The following is a 20,679-nucleotide window of genomic DNA, read 5'->3' as shown; positions in this document are numbered from 1 at the left end:
ACCAAAGGAAAGGAATGGGTAGCAGGCTTGAAACTAGTAAGAGAAAGTTGTTGTTCTTGACAAAGCAAATAGTTAACCTGTGGAACTCCTTGCTGCAGGAGGCTGTGAAGGCTAGAACTAGAACAGAGTTTAAAGGGAAGTGAGATCAAGTGATGGAGGTTGGGTCCATGGAGTCCTATTAGCCAGAGGGTAGGAGTGGTATCCCTGCCCAAAGTTTGTGGAAGGCTGGAGAGGGATGGCACGAGACAAATGGCTTGGTCATTGTCTTCGGTCCATCCCCTCCAGGGTCCCTAGGGTTGGCCGCTGTTGGCAGACAGGCTACTGGGCTAGATGGACCTTTGGTCTGACCCAGTACGGCCATTGTAAGCTCAGGGCTCAGTGTCGGGGGTCTCAGTGGACCCCCTTGATTTTCATGCACACCTGGTCCTGGGTGGCCAGGCTGGCAGCTCTCCTGCCCTAGACGGCCACTTTCCTGTGCCTAGTGCAGAGATCGTGGACGAGGTCCACGATGTCCGCACTAGCCCAGGAAGGTGCCCGCCTCTTGCGGTCCAGGGCAAGCTCCTGGGAGCCGCCAGCCTGGTCCCGGCAAGAGGGGGTGGGCTGGGGGGCATCGGGTGGGTGGCTCTGTGCCGTGCCAGGTGCAGGGTCTGCTAGCTGGGTGCTGGCAGGCTTGCACCTGGCACGGGCACCGTAGCCAGCCCGTGCCCCTTTAAGGGGTCCGGGGCCGGGAGGGGGGCATAGAGTTTCCCTGGTGTTGGCCAGAGTGGCCACCAGGGAAACCTGGGGAGGGCTAGCCTCCCACTAGTTCGAACTAAAGGGCTACACAGCCCTTAGTTCGAACTAGCTAGTTCGAACTAGGCGTTAGTCCTCGTAAAATGAGGTTTACCTAGTTCGAACTAAGCGCTCCGCTAGTTCGATTCAAATTCGAACTAGCGGAGCGCTAGTGTAGCGCATAGGAAAGTTAGTTCGAACTAACGTCCGTTAGTTCGAACTAACTTTCTAGTGTAGACATACCCTGTGAGCACAACATTTTGCTGATAATGAGCAGAGCCAATAGACTTAAATAAATAAATAGAATTACTTTTTTCTTTTTGGAGAGTGGCATGATGATGATAGCTCCATAGTTAAAGATGCATTACACAACTGATTTTGGCCCCCTTCAGAATCCACAGGTAGTCTTGGTATTGGCCTCAAAATCAGTGGTTTTAGTCCTGGGCCTGAAGTAAAAATTGTCTAGAAAATGTAAAATGAATTGGAGCAAAGGGATTTCCTGAATTACGACACTCTGAAAATTGAGCTGCTCACAAGGGTACCAAAACCACTTTTCTTATTCATTTGAAGCAAAACAATATAAAGTGGAAGGGGTTAAAAGGCACCTTAGTTTACTAATAAAACATTTAGATGGCATCATGAGCTTTCGTGGGCACAGCCCACTTCTTCAGATGACCAGAGTTATGATTAGAGAATAAGGAAACTTTTTGATGGAGTGACCATAAAGGTGAAGGTGCTTTAACTGGGTGCAGATTCAGCCCCAATCTCTCCTTCACCTTTGCATGGATCTCTCATTCATGTCAATCAGCTTCACACTTACCTGAGGCAATATGTGGCCCTTTGCTTTGGGAGTCAGTGTGATTTTAACTGTTTGTTTTCTTCTTTTTTATTTTGTCCATCTCTATAAAGCAGATGCTAAGAACCTGATCAAGCTGAGAGGCGCACCAAGTACTCAGGAGAACAAGGTGCACTGGGCCTTATTCTCCTTAAAGAGAATAGTTGTCATTTCATTTTGTCATGTTTTATTTCAATCTTTTCTACAAGTACTCACCTTGTTACTGTGGTGTGTCATTACTGGGTCTTGCCAGTCACTGCTCTGTCTGTGGTAGTCACCTCTGGGTTATTAGGGAGAGTGGCTCCTTGACAGAGTCCTTGGTGGAATCCTTCTGTGTAGCTGCATGAGGATGTGCTGCTCTGCTTAGATTCGTTACTTTGCATTGGTTTGTCCAGGGAACTGTTTGTGCAGGCTTGTGAAAAATCACAGGGTACAGCCGAGCAGACAGAGTTGAAGAGAGGTAAAAATGTTGGCCTATTAAGAGGTGTCATGCTGTTAGAGTCACTTGGACTGTGCTCAAGCCTAAAGTCTTTTATGTAAGAGAGGGCTTGATTATTTAGCTGGGCATATTCAAAATTTATCTTACTCCCGGTGACCTGACTCATGTGATCGAAAATATTTATTTTGCATTTCTGATCTTTCAAGCAAATTAGTTCCTTATTTTGTTTCTGCTGATATGGATTGCTAGCTTTGAGCCCCATCTCATAATTATCTTGGTTTGTGTGAGGGACACCAGGGCACTCTAAACTCGGGCTAACACAGTGGCATTCGTTTTGCAACAATATTTTGTTTTTGTACTGAGACATCTTACAAATGATGTTGTTCATTTCATTCCCGATGCATTTGTCTTCCAGATGTTTGTTTTCGTAGCTGATTTTTAAGGATGCAACTTGAGTGACGCACCGTTCCAGAAGATGCACTATAGTAGTATCGCTTTCCCTCTGTGTGGGACTGATGTAGCTTTGAAAATGTCTCAGAGTAAGAGGCTGCATTGGTGTGTTGCAGGAAATAGCCAAAGAATGATAGATTGTTTTATTGTCAGCTGCTGTCTCTAGGGAATCCATCGGGGAGGTTGCTGCAGTCATATAGGAACAACAGGATTCCACTTCCTGGCTATCATTTTGACAGCTCTGGCAAGCAGGCTCCATGTTCGCGTCCCCTGTTAATGGGGCTTTATCTTCAGGTCCCTTGCATTCTCCTGAAACTGGCATCTTCTCTTTCTCGGGCAAACTGGTCCCTAAAGTGCCTCCAAGAGCTTGTGATCTTGGCACATTACTGGGTGTGCAGTGGGCTTCCTGAAGCCCAGACACAGTCCACGAATCTTCAGAGTAGTTTCCTTCCCTTTCCTGAGAATGCCCATTAGCTATGTGAGGCCAAGAAACTTCCCTTCCATCTTTTTCAGCCATGGCCTCTACACACATCTGGGCCGTATTATTCTCATCACCCAAAGAAGGCTTTGGATTAGAAGTATCTGTTTCTCCTTTGGCTTGTGTTTCTTCCTCAGATGCTCTGTCCTCACTCCAGCATGGACTGGGACTAGAAGAGACCAATGGATCTCCACTGTTTTCCATCTGCAATTCAGGACTCCTGATCGGGTCAGTGGGGGAAATGAACCCTGGGTTTTTTCGCAGCCAGTTTATTATCCCCATGGTCAGTGAAAGTTCAGTATCACAGAGCTTTAACAAGCATTCCTTACCTTTCCACGTGCTGTGAAGAAACCCCTGGCTAATAATGTCTGCAGCTGGCTGTGAAGCCAAATTTTCCTCTGCTCCCACATGAAAGCTGTAAATTGACAAAGGGATTTCAATGGCCTGCTCTGACATGCTTTCAGACATACATAGCTCATCGTCTAGGACAGGGCTTATTTTGGCTTCATTGGGATCATAGAAAAGTTCATAAAGGGCGTCGCCGCTGTAACTATCTCTTGGAAATCTACCTGGAACCCCAGGAGTCTGGGTCTCTTTCGTGTCCTCATCCTGCCCAGGAGAGAATGAATCATAGTATCCCTCATCGCTGGTGGAGGTGGATTCTTGGTGCTCACTTTTTGGCGTCCCTGTATCTACAGAGCTTTCTTTGGAACTGTCAAGATCTTTGTCAGGTGATACCAGCAGGTCAGTCACTGAAGCAGGAGCCTCATGTTTACTCTTTCCCAAATCAGGGCTGGGTATCTTCAACAACCTTCTATCAAATAACGTGCTCTGGTGTAATCGCACCGACTTGTTGATATTGTCCCAAAATTTTGCAAAATCAGCTGCTTCGTTTTGGGCAGGGGATGCCAGCTGTTCCACCCCTCCTTGAAAAGACCCCAGGACGGGGCTCTCTTTGGCCTTGGATCGCCTCATCCGCACTTCTCTGCTGTTCTCCAGCTCCACGTGAGCAGAGCTCTCGTCTGCAAAGATCTCCCCACAGCCAGTGAGAGAATCGAAGCTCTTCAGAGAAGCAACATCTTCACACAGAGCGTGGCAGTAGTCGTGGGAGGAGTCAGACTGCATTTCGCTGTCGGAGAAGTCTTGTGCCAAGCAGTCAGCTGCAAAGGCTTCTCTGGGTTTGAAAAGGTACTTCCCCAGCCTGCCTGGCAGCTCACTCTTGCAAGCTGGAGAAGGCAGCCTCTTGCCCTTCTCAACTAGCAGCGTTAGGCTCTCAGGTTTGTTTTTTTTAATGTGAAATATATCTCTGAGCCCTTTCTTAGATCTCTTAAGGGAAATCCTCTTCCTGGGGATGCTTTTTGCTACCGCTGGTACAAAAGGCATCTGTGGCGCAAAGTTTCTATAATCTATCATCTGCTGACTGCTGCAAGTGGACTGACTTGGACTGACCATGGCCTCTTTCTTGTCACTGCAATTCAGGGTGCTCCCCACCCCAGAAAAGCTGATGCTATTGACAAGACGCCCTTTACTTCTTCCTGCAGCTGAAGAGCCCTCCTTCTCACCTTTATCACTGTGGCTGCATCGTTCTGTTTTCTCTCCCCCTAGCACACAGTCATGGGTTTTACTCTTCCTTACCAGTTTGTAGGAAGACCCAGGTGCTGCTAGGAAGTTTTCACTAGCCCCGCTCCTTGTTGTTCTATTGGAAAATCTATCACTTTTGTGTGTGGACAAACACGCCGGCTGGACATCTGCTTCGCTTTTGGTCCCCTCACCTGCTGCCCTTTTGTCTTTTCCTAGACCATCCTTGTCTGTAGGAATCGCATCTATCAATGGTGCTTTCTCAGAGGTCAGCTGCAAACTCGATTTTATGAAGGTCTTTCCTCTCCTTAGCTCCATGCTGCTTCCTCACATTTGTTTCTGTAGAGAAAACAGCAGAATGAAACCTTAGAATGTGTTTGGCTATGTGCTCTCCACTAATGAGCTCTGAAGGGGCCATGTGGGCAGCGGTGCAGGAACACTTTTATTAATAGGGATAATGATAGTCTGCCCCCTTATCCCGGCCAAGCTGGGCTGCCAGGTATGGGTCCAGGAGCAGAGCACCTCTAGTTCCCACATCTATACATGTAGATTTGAAGGATGTTTCCCAAACAACTAAAACCCCATTCAGATTTGTATATTTTGAATAACATCTAGCGAAATGAAGGCTTGGGGGAACCAGCAATATTAGAACTGATTTTATTTCTCATGGGAGATTTTAGTCAATAACTCCTGGTGTTGCTTGAAAAAGAGTTCAAGTGAAACACAAGGGCTACGTCTAGACTACATCCCTTTTTCGTAAAAGGGATGTAAATTAGATGTATTGCAATTGCTAATGAAGCGGGGATTTAAATCTCCCCCGCTTCATTAGCATAAAAATGGCAGCCACTTTTTTTCTGCACGGAGCTTTGTTTGGAAAAAGCGCCAGTCTAGATGCTGATCTTGCGGAAAATAAAGCCTTTTCCGAAAGATCCTTTATCCCTTATTTCATAGAGGGATAAGGGATCTTTCGGAAAAGGCTTTATTTTCCGCAAGATCAGCGTCTAGACTGGCGCTTTTTTCCGACAAAGCTCCGTGTGGGAAAAAAGCAACAGCCATTTTTATGCTAATGAAGTAGGGGAGATTTAAATCCCCGCTTCATTAGCAATTGTGATACGTCTAATTTACATCCCTTTTACAAAAAAGGGATGTAGTCTAGACGTAGCCAGTGAGTGTTACTGGTAAGGTTAGCAAAGGTCTCATAGAACTGGCAGGGAGAACAGGTCACTCTAGTTTGACAGCTAGTTGGCCTGATAGCAGCTTGACAGTTTCAAAGATGGAGCTTTCAGATACAGTTAAAATCATCTTCTGTAACAAATGACTGCAGGATAGTTAATGTGACACCAATTTTCTACAAGTGATCCTGGCAATTACAGACTGGTAAGTCTAAATTCAGAACCAGGCAAATTGATTGAAACAATAGTAAAGAACAGAACTGTCAGATACATAGATGAACATAGTATCAGAGGGGTAGCTGTGTTAGTCTGAATCTGCAAAAACGACAAGTCCTGTGGCACCTTATAGACTAACAGATTTAGTCTGATGAAGTGGGTCTTTGCTCATGAAAGCTTATGCTCCAATAAATCTGTTAGTCTATAAGGTGCCACAGGACTTCTCATCATTTTTATAGATGAACATAATTTGTTGGGGAAAATGTCAACATAGCTTCTGTAAAGAGAACTCACGCATCACCAATCTATGAGAATTCTTTGAGAGGGTCAACAAGCTTGTGGACAAAGGGGATCCAATGGATATAGTGTACTTAGATTTCCAGAAAGCCTTTGACAAGGGCGTGCACCAAAGACTCTTAAGCAAAACAACCTGTCATGGGATAAGAAGGAAGGTCCTCTCATCAATTGGTAACTGGTTAAAAGACAGGAAACAAAAAGTGGGAATAAAAGGTCAGTTTTCAGAATGGAGAGAGGTAACTAGTGGTGTCCCACAGGGGTCCATGCTGTGACCAAGCGTATTCAACATATTCATAAATTATCTGGGGAAATGGGGAAACAGAGAGGTGGCAAAATTTGCAGATGATATTCAACAGCTCTAGATAGTTATGCCCGAAGTAGACTGTGAAGAGCTTCAAAGGGATCTTACATAGGAAGGTGACTGGGAAACAAAATGGCTCATGAATTGTAATGCTAAAAAAATGCAAAGTAGCGCATATTGGAAATATAATCCCAACTATACATACAAAATTATGGGGACTAAATCAGATAATACCACTCAAGAGAGAGATTAAAATTAAAAAATTAAATTTAATGGAGGTTGCTTATCTCCTAGAACTGGAAGGGACCTTGAAAGATCATCAAGTCCAGTCCTTCACAGCAAGACCAAGTACCAACCCTGACAAATTCTCCCCCATGGCCTCCACAAGGATTGAACTCAAAATCCTGTATTTAGCAGGCCAATGCACAAACCACTGAGCTATCCCTCCCCCCCCAGGTCACTGTGGATACTTCTCTGAAAATAGCCACTCAGTGTGCAGCAGCAGTCAAAAAAGTCAAACAGAATGTTGGGAATCATTAAAAGAGGGATAGAGAATAAGACAGAGAATATCTTACAGCCTCTAGAAATCCATGGTACGCCCACATGTTGAATACTATGTGCAGATGTGGTCCCTTCATCTCAAAGAAGATATCTTGGCATTAGAAAAAGTTCAGAATAAAGCAATGCTTGGGGTACATGCTGAAACTGAATTGCTGCTCTTCCATCTGGTGGAGGTGTGAAAAGGCCAGGCTCACCATCTTCTCTCCAGAGTCCCTCTTTATTGCCATGGCTCCACCCAGGGCTCTGTCCTGGCCAGGTCATGTTTACACATCTGGGCCCTTCAGGGTGTCCAACAGTGTGGGGAAGGCCTTTGGGAATTAAGCAGGAGGCTTCAGGACTCTCCTCCACCTATCATCAGGGTCTTCTACCCACAATGAGGTTCCCCACTGAGGGATAAACTTCCATAGTTATCCCTCCTTACAGGGTGGTAGGAGGACCTGTACCTACCTTCTGCACGGGGCTGTGATCAGCTGTGGGTCAGCTCATTTGCCTGCCATTGGGCTGCTTTCTCCCCTTTTAAAGCTCCTTCTCCAGCCAGTGCGGATGTGGCAGGTGCGGTGGAGTGAGGCCACTTGGGTGCAGATCAATTCTTTAACCCTTACCTTTCCAGTGGGAGTTTGTACGTCAGAGTGCAACCTAGAATTTTCTGTAGTGCTAATTTTAGCAAAAACATGCCAACAGTAGCTTTTTTAAAGGGCTCCGCTAAGTACCACTGAAGAGTTGGATTGGCCTAACAAACGTTTTTAAGTGTACGATGACAAACTATAGTACATGGAAGCACTGGCATAACTTTGGTGCATTCGTTACTTTTAAATGTAAGTGCATTGCATAATTCAGTGCAAATTTGGGGTGGATTGTACAGTGTTCAGAACAGTTGATTGTTTTAATGCAGTAAACACTTAACATATCCAGAAAAGTATTCTGTGGTGACAATAATTCAGCTCCCATGGAATTATTTCATAAATAGACAGCACTTGTTTCTCCTCCTCCCTGCGCCAGTGTAAATCAGGAGTAAAGCAATGGGATTATAAGTGCATAATTCAGAATCAAACTTGTCCTGCAAGCTCTCATGCAAGCCAAATTCTTCTTGGAGAAAAAGAATGGCCCATATACTTATTCAGAGGCCTGTTCGTTTTTTTAAAATCCCTTCAGATCTGCACCGAATTAAACCTCAGTTGAGAATTAAATTCCCTAGGTCTGCATCATTTAGACATACACTAAAACGAAAATCATCTGGAGCTCTGGAAGTCAGCAATAATGGAGAATGAATGGCTTCATATTAAAATACACATCAGCAGCACAGTGTTACATCCAACATTCATTGATAAACCAGGCACAGTTACACTAGCAGAATAAAGAACTGCCAGTGTTCAAATGAGGTGCATAAATGTGGGGCCAACGTCTCAGATCCAGCTCTTCTGCACCCAGTACAAACCAGCTTTGTACGCTCCCTCTCCCCCAGTTGCAAGCCTCTTTTAATATGAAAATACAACTTGGAACAGTCTTAGAACTCCTCTAAATAGTAACATCTGTCCATGGCCTCTAAGAGGATGTTCTGACAGCTGGAACTGGCCACCTTCCCACAATGGGCAGGTAGGTGAAGAGAGCATGTGGTTCACACAGAGACATCCTGCGGAGAAGGAGATTCACTAGGCCCTAGTAAGGAGGAGAAAGTGGAAGGTGATTAAATATTGGTAGGATAAAATGAGAAATAGTCAGATGAGAAAGAGTCCCATTCAATTACATCACATAATGGCAGACACCTAAAAGGTGACAATTTTAAGTGCTTATACACAAATGCTAGAAATCTAAATAATAAGATGGAGGAACTTGGGTGCCTCGTATTCAATGAGCCTATTGATATAATAGGCATCCCAGAAACTAGGCAGAATGAGGCTAATCAATGGGATACCGTAATACCAGGGTACAAAATATATCGGAAGGACAGAAGAAGCTATGCTGGTGAGGAAGTGGCAATATATGTAAAGAAAATATGGAGTCAAATGAAAATCTGAAATGAACCAAACTGTACTAGAGAATATGGATAGCATTTCCAAGCTCGAATAATAAGAATATAGCGGTAGGGATATATTATCAATCTCTTGACCAGGATGGTGATCGTGACTGTGAAATGCTCAGCAAGACTAGAGAGGCTATAAAAATAAAAAACATAATAATAATGGAAGATTTCATCTATCCCCATTTTGACTGGCGACATATCACCTCAGAGTGGGATAAAGAGAGAAAGTGTCTTGACATCTTCTTGGAACAGCTAGTCGTGGAATCCACAGGGAGAAGGGAATCTTCAGGCAGCCAGATCTGTGATAATCCAGTGGTATAAAGCAATTTCTAGTGGAGGCACCAGGTTGACCTGTAATCAGCACATTTGTAATGTGCTGACAGGGGAAGTCAGGAAATAATGGCAAACTAGAGGGTAGCGTGTGACTACATTCGTACAGTGTGGAGACTCAGAGTTTTAGAAAAAGATTATTGGGATGTTTTTGCACCTCTTTGCTCAAAACTAAATGCTACTTACCTTGAATCCAATTGTGCAGAATTGAGAGAGAGCCACACAAGTCTGTTAGAAATAGTTGAAGATAACTTTCCTGCAACCTAGCAATGTCATAAATGTGAGGTTTCAGAGATCTCAGGCTCTTCTAGTGCTTGAAGCAGATGCTGGATCCCCTGGGGAAAATGCATATCTCTGTGGCTTGAAGCTCCCTGCTGGGCTGTAGAATAAGACTTCAGCACTGTATTATTTTTATGTCTAGAAAAACTGTGGCTATCCCAGGATACATTTTGCTTTTCCTGAACCTTGTGCAGGGGTAGCTTTTGGAGGAAATGTCACATTTAGGGAAGAAAGGAACTTTTTTTCCCCTGCAGATTGTCATATAAAGAAAGGCAGCTGTCTGGAGCTGCTCATGGATTTGAGGTATTACAGTAAATTGTAACTGGATTGGTGCCCAGAGAGCAGCTAAGATAGTCAAAGATGTAGGGTGAGTTAAGGTGGAGGCAGAGACGCTCTACATATATGTTCACTGCCTAGTACAATGAGGAATGCTTCAGAAAAAACTGGTTTTGAGACACTAGGGGTCTGTGAAAATAGCTGTTTAAAGGGTTTATAGGTATCAAGCCCAGATGGGCCTCTCAGGTTAAAAACGTTAGAACCATTTGAGCATCCTGAGAGAGGGATGGGAGGAAAACCTATTCCACGGGAGCGAACTTGTGAGAAAAAAAAGCGGACAATTGTGTCATCCAGTCTGATCTTCTGACCTTCTGTATATCACAGGCCATTAAATTTCACCCATATTGAGCCCCATAACTGTTTTCACTGAGGCATAACTTCCAGAAAGGAATTCAGTCTTGATCCAAAGACATACAGTGGTGTATTCTCCACCACTTCCCTTGGTAGCTTATTTCAATGATGGATTATCCTAATTTGTGCCTAATCTCCCATGTGAATTTGTCTGGCTTCAGCTTCCAGTCACCATTTTTGTTATGCCTTTTTCTGCTAGATTAAAATCCTTTAGCACCTGATACTAACTCCCGGTGACACAACAAATATGCTGCAATGAAATCACCACTCAGTCTTCTTTTTGGTAAGCTAAACAGATTGAGGTCTTTAAGTCTCTCATTGTAAAGTCCTCAAATCACTTTTGTGGCTCTTTTCTGTACCCTCTCTAATTTTAAAATGTAAAACTGTAAATCCAATAATCTAGTATCAGTCTAACTACTGCAACAAACCAAGATACAATCCTCTTCCTAGTCCTATTTGCTATGCCCTGTTTACACAGCCAAGGATCACATTGTTTCTTTTGGCCACAGCACTACACTGAGAGCTCATGTTGAGTTGATCCTCTGATCCTTTCCAAGGGGCACTACATTCCAGGAGTCTAGGATACAATCCATTCCTACATTCCAGGGTATAATCCCCCATTCTGGAGGTATCATTCCTTCTTTCTAGATGTATAACTTTGCATTTGGCTGTATTAAAAGGCATAGTCTTTGAACAATCCTGCCTACCAAGTCTCAGCATGGCTGCCCTACTCATCATTATTTACTACTTTGCCACCTCTGTGTCATCCACAAATTTTATCAGCAGTGATTTGATATTTGCTTCCAGATCACTGATGAGCATGTTAAATAGTGTGGTCCCCTAATCCCCACAAAACTGTGCTACTACAAACACTCCCATTCAGAGCTTCCTCATTGACAACTCTGTTTTTGAGATATAAAGTAACAGAAATAGCCGTGTTAGTCTGATCTTGGTTAAAAAAAATGGTAGCTAGTTCTTAATAATGCATTTAATTGATACTCCAGTGCTACTTTTGAAATCAGCATGACAAACAGTACCAAGTCAAAAACCTTTAAACACCTAAATAGACGACTTCTACAGTTATCTTTCTCCACCAAACTTGTAATCTCAAAGAATGAAATTAGGTTTATTTTACAAGAACTGTTTCCATAATGCTACATTGACTAGAATGATTTGTATTTCCTTAATTTTTTATTAGCTGAATCCCACATCAGCTTTCCATTATTTTGCCCAGGATTGATTACACCCTAAGCTCCCAATAGTAACCTGGGTCATTCGGCTTGTAATTTGGATCACTTGGCATAATACTAGCTCTGTTAATTTCTCCTAAAATATCTCTTGATATTCTAAGATTTATTACAGATTGACATCAGTGCATCAGAGCTTCTTAGCCAACTCTTTTAGAACTCTTATGTACACTCTGGCCCTAGTAGTTAAAACACATTTATCCCTTATTAATGTTGTCTAACATCCTCCTTGGACTGACAAACAGGCTGGAAAGTACTTTATCATCCTTATGTGATAGAAGCATGTCACTCTGCTTCTCTTCAAATATAGACTAGCAATGCATATGGAACACTTATGTCTTTTGTGCATCGTTATTAATTCTACTATCTCCATCCAATTATATCATTTTTCCTTTTCCTGCCTGTGGGGCTGTGCATCAGTACCATGGAAACTGTACCGTAGAACTGAGGATAAAAAGATTAAAGAAACGTTAAGGTAAAAAAACAGCATATGCTTCCAGGAGTTGTGTAATCCTAATCAAACTTCTAGAAAATGAGTCTAGACGTTGTCTGTGGGTTGTTCTGACTCACGCATTCAGCTCTCTCACTGCCTTGCCTCCAGTTCCTTTCCATTATTCCACCCTTACATTTAATTTCCACTTTTCATCTTGTGCTTCTACTAGAAAAAAGACGTATCTGGGGACTGATTTCCATCTTTGTAAAGAAATATGTTTTTCAATTAAAATTCACTCAGAATGACAGGACTCTTTGGAACTGGCTGCCAGCCCACTAAGAATTAATCCATTAATCCAGTCTTTCAAGAAGACTTTGTGTGTACTTTTCCTTCAAATTGACCCATCTCCTTTTTTCTAGCATCAATAGATTTACGTATGTGCCATAAATCTTGGCTGGACTGCAGTTAAATTTTTATCTACCACTATCTCAGACACAGACTTTTCTGCAGCTAAAGAAATGCTATGCTACTGTTGTGAAGAAACTGCATTTCCCATCTATGATATTGCTAGAATGACACATATCTACTGGTCTTGACATTAGCATTAAAGTTTCAGAGGTTTCTAAACAAGATTTAAATCCAAGGATTGGGCTAGCAAGTACAATAGAAATGAAAACTCTGGATTTGGTACTTGGATTTGGAGAATATTATTTTTAAAATTCAAAGACACTCCATCATCAAACTTATAACAATCATCTTGTATGCACTAGTTCTTGCTGAGGGCATGTCTACACTAGCAAATTATTTCGAAATAATTAATTGGACTTAACTCCCAATTTTACAAAATTGAACTAGCATGTCCCCACTATGGGGAAGCCTTGAAATTAGTCCAAGGCAGACTCTGTTAATGAGGATGTGCTACCTCAACTTAGAGCCCCAGGAAGCACTATGGGGTAATTAGTTTGAATTATTCTGAGGAGTGGTTATTTCAAAATAGCGGCATTGCAAATAACTATTTTGAAAATAGTATTTTCCCTGAGGAAAGCGGGAGTACAGATTTCAAAATAAGCAGCCTGTTATTTCAAAATAACGGGCTTGGTAGCATGGATGTTCCACTTATCAATTCTGTCCATGGGAGCTGAGAGATTTTGCTGGGGGGAGGGGCAGTGCAGCAGAGCTACACAGAACAGCTGCTGGCAGGCAGAGGAGCCTACTTGACAGTACTACTGGCAGGGAGCTGCTTGAGTAAGCACCTCCTGGCCAGAGCCTGCCTCTGGCACCCCACCCCCTTCCGCACCCATCTCCCTCCCAGACCCTGCACTCCCTTCAATACCCCACCTCCTGCCCCAGATCACAACCCCCTCCTTCATCCAAACTCCCTCTCAAGCCCCAGACTGTCTCCTGCACTCCAGTGCCCTGTCCCGGACTCCCTTCTGCACCTAACCTCCATCCCAAACACTGCTCCCCCTCCACAGAAAAGTGCGGCCCTTGACCACCTACCAAAATCTCGGAGTGCCCCCCCCACCAGAAATGATTGCCTCTTCTACAGTGTCTAAACTCGCCCCTTTCCTAGGATTTGATCTTACTATTTAAATCCATTGACAAACTCTTTTATATTCTTTCTAACTGCTGATATTATTAAAATGGAGAGAAAGAAAAATACAGCACGCATGTATTTTAGAGTTAAATGATTGAGGTGACTTCTCCACAGTGAACTTAGGTGCCCAAGTGTGAAAGTCACTTTTGAAAATGTTCTCCCTGCTCCAAAAAACTGTGGAGTGAGACAAATTTTGGACACAAATCTCATGGACAGTGTTCTTAACTTTTTCAAGCATTTGGGGAGTTTTTTGAACACTCTGAAGTGAAACTTATTCTCAAATGTTTTAATGATGAAATTGAAGAATGGGAAATGACAAAGAACTGAAGGTGCCATTAAGTGTACTAGAGACTAATTAATTTAGGGAGACAATGAGCTGCTATAGTGATGGGTCCCAAACCAAAACCCTAAGAAAGATTAACAAACCAGTGTGAAGGGGTGAGTGCCCATGATTCCTATTGAAATCAATGAGTAAGATAAATGCTTAGCATTTGTTCTGGATCAATTAACAGAGCATAAAGTAGAGTATATAATCTTACAAAAGGGGCTATCTTTGGGAGATAGAATACAGTTACTTTCACAAACACTTAACTCTCTTTACTAAAGGTCACAAAATAAAGCCAGTGGAGAATTTTCCTACTATTATTAGGAACATGCTGTTCTTTTACACTGTTTGAATGTTTTTATTATAAACCAACAAAGAGGTTCCCTGCTAGAGCGTGATGATATTCTGTCTGAAGTTACTGTAATACCCAATTCAGTTTCTTAAAAACAGACACTAATATTCCCGCACAGTGGAAAACAAAAAAGATTTTAAAGCATTGCTCATCTTCTCACTTCTTAAACCGAGTGTTCTGCCACTATCTTATCTCCATTTTTAAAAAGGAGAAATAGAGTAAGTGATACTAATGATTGTTTTTAATTAAACCTTTATGACATACAGATCTATACTGGCATAATCTATCATACCACCTGCCTGGCATAGTCTTGTCATCATTAGTGGTAGCATGCTATTATTCCTATGTATCACCTGGCTGGCTCTCTTGGCTAATCCAGATCATCTAGTAATTTGCATATACATTTAGGTCAGACTCTTCTTTTTCTCACTGGAAGACCTAAGGAAACACACCATCGTACGCACACTCGGTAAAATCGTACACATTCCATCAGAATACTATGAGGATCTGTAGTTAATGTTTAATCTTATTAGCAATGTGCTACAGGAAAGTCTCTAAACCTTAAATGAAACACTGCCAATTGCTCAGTAAAGCTGAGATGTCAGTAGTAAAATTAAACCTCTTGGTATGCTGAGCTCTGCAGTAGCGTGTGTGTAAATATGCTAGCTAGGTACATAGAAAAGATGAAATAGGGTGCAGAAAAACAAGCATTCTTTCTCTCCGGTTCATTGTACAGGGCATGTAAGCTGTAGAATCTCCACATGTTCAGCACAATGGCTAGCTCCTAGCCACCAGCTTCATTTCCTTGATTAGTCATCTGAACAGTTTCTGTAATTACTAGCTCTTGCAGCTCTATGCCAAGGGAAAACAGAGGGAGAACCACACTGAGGAATGTGGGAGAAGGATGAATTTGTTACAGCAGGAGGCACCCTTCATGGCATTGCTCTGCACAGCTCGGTTTTTCTTCTGCACCTGAAGCTGAAAGAAATGAACTGGCTTGAAACATTTTCCTTACCCGCCCTGAGCTATTGAACCATGAGCCTATCTCCAGGGAGGAAACAGCTGAACAGAAATCTCGGCTGTGTACCTGAAAGGGAAACAGTGCATTTATCACTGGCCGTGTCCAGCCGCCTTTAGTATCAGCCAGCCACATGGTAACCTTGCCAGCTCTAGTCACATTCAGTTATTTATTGTTTTAAAAGAGATTGAGCATGTGCCTCCAAATATATAAGAAAAGAAATAAAGAAAAACCAGTGCTTGGGGTAGTGTCAGAACAAGCAATCATCCCAAAATAATCGTCTGTCCCTTGGAGTCTCATTGGCGATGTCAGAGCAAAAGGAATTCCTTTGCACAAAAGGCTAGCAATAAGGTGAGGGACAAAAATCTTACTCACCATGTTTCACCATTCAGCAGTAATCCTCTTGTTTCTACTCTGGTCTTGTTGCTGCAGCTGAGTATCTGTATCCAGAGGCTCTTATGATGCTTTTCAGACTCAGGGCTGTACTACCGCGGCTCTCCACTGGAATTCTCCACCTCCTGTCATTTCCTCCTCCTCCTCCTTCCCTCATCCCCACCCCTCAGTCCCTCCAGCTTGCAGCTTGTCCTACCGGACATAGATTCTAGATTTCTACATGTCGCTTGGTTTAGGAAAGATGTTTGTTGCATCGGTTCACAAGTAAATGCCTCCATTGTTCAAGAGGCAAAAACTGAAGGTAAACTAGAGAGTTCACGGCAGTGTCCTGGTTATACTACACACATAACAGGTTTGGGTTAATTCAGGAGCGTGTTATTGTAACTGTATTTCTCCCACAATTTTAAGAGGTGTCTGGAAGCCAAAACACCTGTCTGTACAGATACTTCTAGGTCATGGCAATGTATCACTATTCAACATGTATGAAGGTTACTGAAATGAGTCACCCTTTGAAGAAGTGAGCTAAAGAGGACTGTTAAGGAGAGAGACGCTGTCTTCACAAATGCTGCTTCTGATATTAAAGAAGGGATCTGTCACTGGAGCATAGCAGGGACAGGAGGAAAGGGAATATTTCTACCAAAAAATGTAATTGTTTTTTAGTCACTGGCTGTGTTTTAAACCAGCTTTCAATCTAATTTCTGCTTGATTCTGTCACAAAGGCAAAATTGGGAGTTATCATCACATCACAGTCTGTTATGGAGATGGGTTTAATATCACCAGTATCAGAGCTTCAATTTCATGACAATATTGAGTTAGATCCTCTTCCTCCTTCTCTCCCCCCACCCAAAAATACCCTAGCCATGGAGGGGTTGGAATCTCATATGCTGAAAGGGAAGTTAATTTTGCGTCTTAAACCTCAGTATCTCTCATGGCCCTGGTTTGGGGCTTGCCAGGGATTCTCACAAACAGAACAGTGTTACACATGACAGTCTAGAGCCCTCCCATAACACCGGTTTGAGCTGTAGCTTTGGACTGTGCTTTATATGCAGCTATGATGGTTCTCGCGGTACCTTGTTACCCCGCCTCTACAGAGAGGGAGCCTTGCCCAGGATGGCTGGCTGTTAGTCCCTAATACAACCAGCCTGTTAGCCACTAAGTGCTCTCCTCTGGGCTGTGCCAGCCCTGTCTTCACCCTGGCAGGCTAACAAGAAGTGTGTCCACGGCCATTGCCAGGAGGGGGAGCAAAGAGGGCAGTTACCCTGGGGCCCAGACATTTAAAAGGGCCTGCAGCTCCAGGCCACCACCATCACTACTGCAGCAGTAGCAGCTGCTGGAGCCCCGCACGGTGCAGTCTGGGCTGCATTGAGGGCTGGCTGGGGAAGGCACACTGCAGTCAGGGCAGTGCTGAGGGCTGGCTGCTTCTAGCCCTGCCTCTTCCACCCAAGTGGAGGGACTGGAGTCAAAATTCCCCCCATTGTCCCAGACCCAACAAAGTCTGTCTGTCGCCAGCCCTGGGTGTTCCATAGACCCCAAGTCCCTCTGAATCATTCCCCTGACACCCAGACCCTGGCCCTGGCTGCTCACAGGAATCAGAGCTCAACTGTACCCCAGTTTTACCTTAAACCCCGCGGCGCTTGTAATGAAACAAGAAAAGGGTTATTTAAGGAAAGAAACAGGATTCTGCAAAAAGCAAGAGACAGAAATGGTTACAGTGCACAAAGTCATAAAGCACAAAGCAGAGTGCCACATAATAGTTACCTTTCCTCTCTATTGACTTTGATTTTTATCTGCTTAGGTTTAAGTACCTCTTCTCCAGATACTTAATGATCCTCTGTCTCCCACACCCCTCCCGTTTTTCTTTCTCTCCCCTCTCCTATTTATTTCAAGTTTTTATATCCCCAACTCATAACTTGGGTCATCTGAAGAAGTGGGTGGTGCCCACGAAAGCTCATAATACTATTTACATATTTCGTCAGTCTATAAAGTGCTATCAGACCATTTGTTGTTTTTTCTCTCTAATACCGGCAGCTTTCCTTACAACGGTCCATCTGTGCAGAGCTAGCTGGTTTCACAGGACCCAGGTTCAAACTTCCAAGAAAAACACACACCCTCCATGTAGCCAGACAGGAACCCCCCTTGTAACATCCATTTTTGCTTGCCTGGATATGCAGGCTCAGTGACCGTGAATGGCTGTAAACAGAGATATGCCTATTGCTGACCAAGAGGCTGCCGAGGAGTGCCCTTGACTAAAACCCATATTGATACGAACACAGAGCCGTCCGCAGGGGGAGGAATCTCCCGCCCAGCAAAGAATATCCGGCACTCCTAATTTAGCTATCTTCCTCTCTTACAAGTGTAAATTATTTGAAACTCCCTTGTAAGAACTGGCGCCACAAAATGGACCAGTACAATTCAGCATCTTAAGATAAGAAAGAGGATACGGGCCCCTATGGGTATAAAGATGGGTCCAGAGCACATTTACTCTGAGTGTCAATCTACCATCTATCTGCTGGTCCGGTTAGGTGTTTGACCTCCCGAGGTTCCACGGGGATGCCCACCTCGTATTCGTCTTTCCTAGGAATTGAGGGACCGGCCCTGGCCTGACATGCTGGGACCGAGAGGCACAGAAAGGGGTAAAAATTGTACCTGGATGTGGTCCTTTGTCTTAAATGTACACATAGACTTAGAGCTCTTTAAAGATTAAGCTGTCACTTGGTACCATTATTTCTATTTTCTATCTTTATTTTCTTTGTAACCATTTTAAGATCTGTATTTGCTAGCAGTTAAGAAATAGAGCAATAGCCATTGTAACCATATACTTTTATAAGTCTTTTTAACAAACCTGTAACTGTTTAAGTTTTTAACCTGACTCCTTCAGGTGCTGTAACAGAACCAAGCACAATTTAAAAGAACTTCAGCCGGTCATAAGGGACAGGTATAGGAAGAGCTTGGGCGTTTTGATAGTGTCACTCCCAGGTGACAGATCCGTTGGGGCATCTCTCAGTCTTCCCTAGTCTGCCCGCTGCGAAGGGATCCTGTAGCCTAGCAGCTAAAATCTGAGATGTAATAGGCTCTTCCTATAAACTCGGGGTGTCTGTCAGCCTGTTGGCTGCCCTCTGCGACGGGACCCCGGTCCTAGCAGTAAAGTCACGGACGTTAAACCTTTTTCTCGGTATCACACACACACACACACACACTGCCCTGACCGTCGGCTGACACTCCATAAGCTGTTTCTGCAGTGAATCAGTAAGGGTGCCTGCCCCCACTCTGTAGTTTGAAACAGTTCGGGGGACTTCGATCTGAAATTTCCAGGGACAGATAAAGAGTAAACCGTGGCTCTGTCTCCCCAGGACATAGCTTCAAAAAACTGGCTTTGCAATGGAGAATTTGCATTTCCCTCCTCCCAAGCATTTCATAGGGAACTCACTTCATGCAAAAAGCCCTTAGAAATTTCTACTATTTTCCAGCGATTGTATTATTTCACCTCTTAGAGACGTTATATGCAATAACGCTTACACAATTGAATTTTGAATACAATGGACCCAACAGTATTAAACATTATTGCATTAAGTTTAACTTAATTCCATAAAGTTTGACCAAGGTACTGCAGCATATTGTGAGTCTGTTACAAAGTATGCTATTTCAATATCATCCGTGGGCAGAAGTGGGTAGCTGGCATTTCAGTACAAAAGACATACTGGGCAAAAACAATCATGGTGAGAATTCAGTCTGAGACCAAGGAATTACACCATGGATGAATTTGGCCCATGATATATCCTGCCAACAAATCAAATCTCTAAAAACAGAAACTTGAATTTTCTACTCACATCAGTTTAAACTTGATTATTCATCAGGATTCAGGGGGTTGCATGTCTTAGAGTTTTGGTAATGCGATATGAACCCCTTCACCACCAGGTCACTAAGAAGAGTCTGACCAAGGCTGGAAACAACAAAACATTATTACTAACTGCTCCTCAGGTTCGTTTCCTGAGCTTAATTGCCAGTCTCAATGCAGAACTCAGCGAACAAGTGTCTGTTGCACAAATTACAATCAGAAATTGTTACTGCTATAAACAATGCTTAGCAGTTGATATTTCAACTTGTTTGTCTTCATGGGATTTTAACAAACAACTATATAAAATAAAATCCAGTTCCCTCACACAAGTTGTTAAGTTCTGTTATTTCTAAGGAAGCCAATGCAGAGGTTCTGGAGTCACTGTGAACATCGAATGAGAACTTGGGGGTTTCTTGCCTTTCAATCAGGCCTCAGCCTGCCAGTAAAGGACGGTTATGGGCATATAAAGGGTGCTGGTGCCTCCTGTCCAGAGTTCACTCCATTGTCAGTGTCAATTTGGTGAGTGTCAAAGAAAATGGACATTTTTTTTCTGCAGAGCTTCTTGTGATTTTCTTTAACTGTCATCCAACTTCCTTCCAAACACAAATGTTTTGACCGGCTGTAGTTACAATCATTCGCTTTAAAGAGCCAGCTTGCAGTATTCCTGGTTCAGAAATGTACAGCTGCATAGGAACCGCTATATAAATATTGAATACAAATAGAGGGCCCATAGTTAGAATTTTGTCTCTTTCCTGATGTTTCACAGGGTGTAGTTTAGGTCTCAGAAATGTTTGTTCCATCACAAGTGAATGCATGTGTGCGTGCACATGTGTTTAAAATACTGTATAGATGAGCTTATGTTTATCTATTTCTGGTCTGAGACATTGACTCTGAGAGGCTGTCTGTATTGAAAAAACAAATATATTATTGTTTGCATGACATGCTGTATCCATGTAAACAAGATTTACAATTCATTTCATGTATAAAACACTTCTAATGTTCTAACTTGTCTGCCACATCTTTGAACACAATGCAGGACCGGGGGATCCGCTACTTTTTATTACA

The 20,679-nt window shown here is 43.2% G+C and overlaps 1 protein-coding gene across 1 annotated transcript in view; it reads right to left on the bottom strand.

Annotated features, from left to right (window-relative positions):
• Window positions 1–15,850, bottom strand: part of AMER3 (APC membrane recruitment protein 3) — a 63,006-nt gene extending 47,156 nt beyond the window's left edge. The window contains exons 1-2 of the mRNA XM_006125200.5: window positions 15,762–15,850; window positions 1,823–4,890 (exon numbers count right to left, since the gene is read on the bottom strand). Coding sequence (XP_006125262.3) covers window positions 1,843–4,869 — 3,027 coding nt within the window. The 5' untranslated portion in view covers window positions 4,870–4,890; window positions 15,762–15,850 and the 3' untranslated portion in view covers window positions 1,823–1,842. The remainder of the gene's footprint in view (window positions 1–1,822; window positions 4,891–15,761) is intronic.
• Window positions 15,851–20,679: the final 4,829 nt, after the last annotated feature.

Source organism: Pelodiscus sinensis, chromosome 10, assembly GCF_052426305.1.
Source record: "Pelodiscus sinensis isolate ZL-2025 chromosome 10, ASM5242630v1, whole genome shotgun sequence".
Classification (NCBI taxonomy): Eukaryota; Metazoa; Chordata; order Testudines; family Trionychidae; genus Pelodiscus; species Pelodiscus sinensis.
This window is presented reverse-complemented; position numbering and strand designations above follow the sequence as displayed.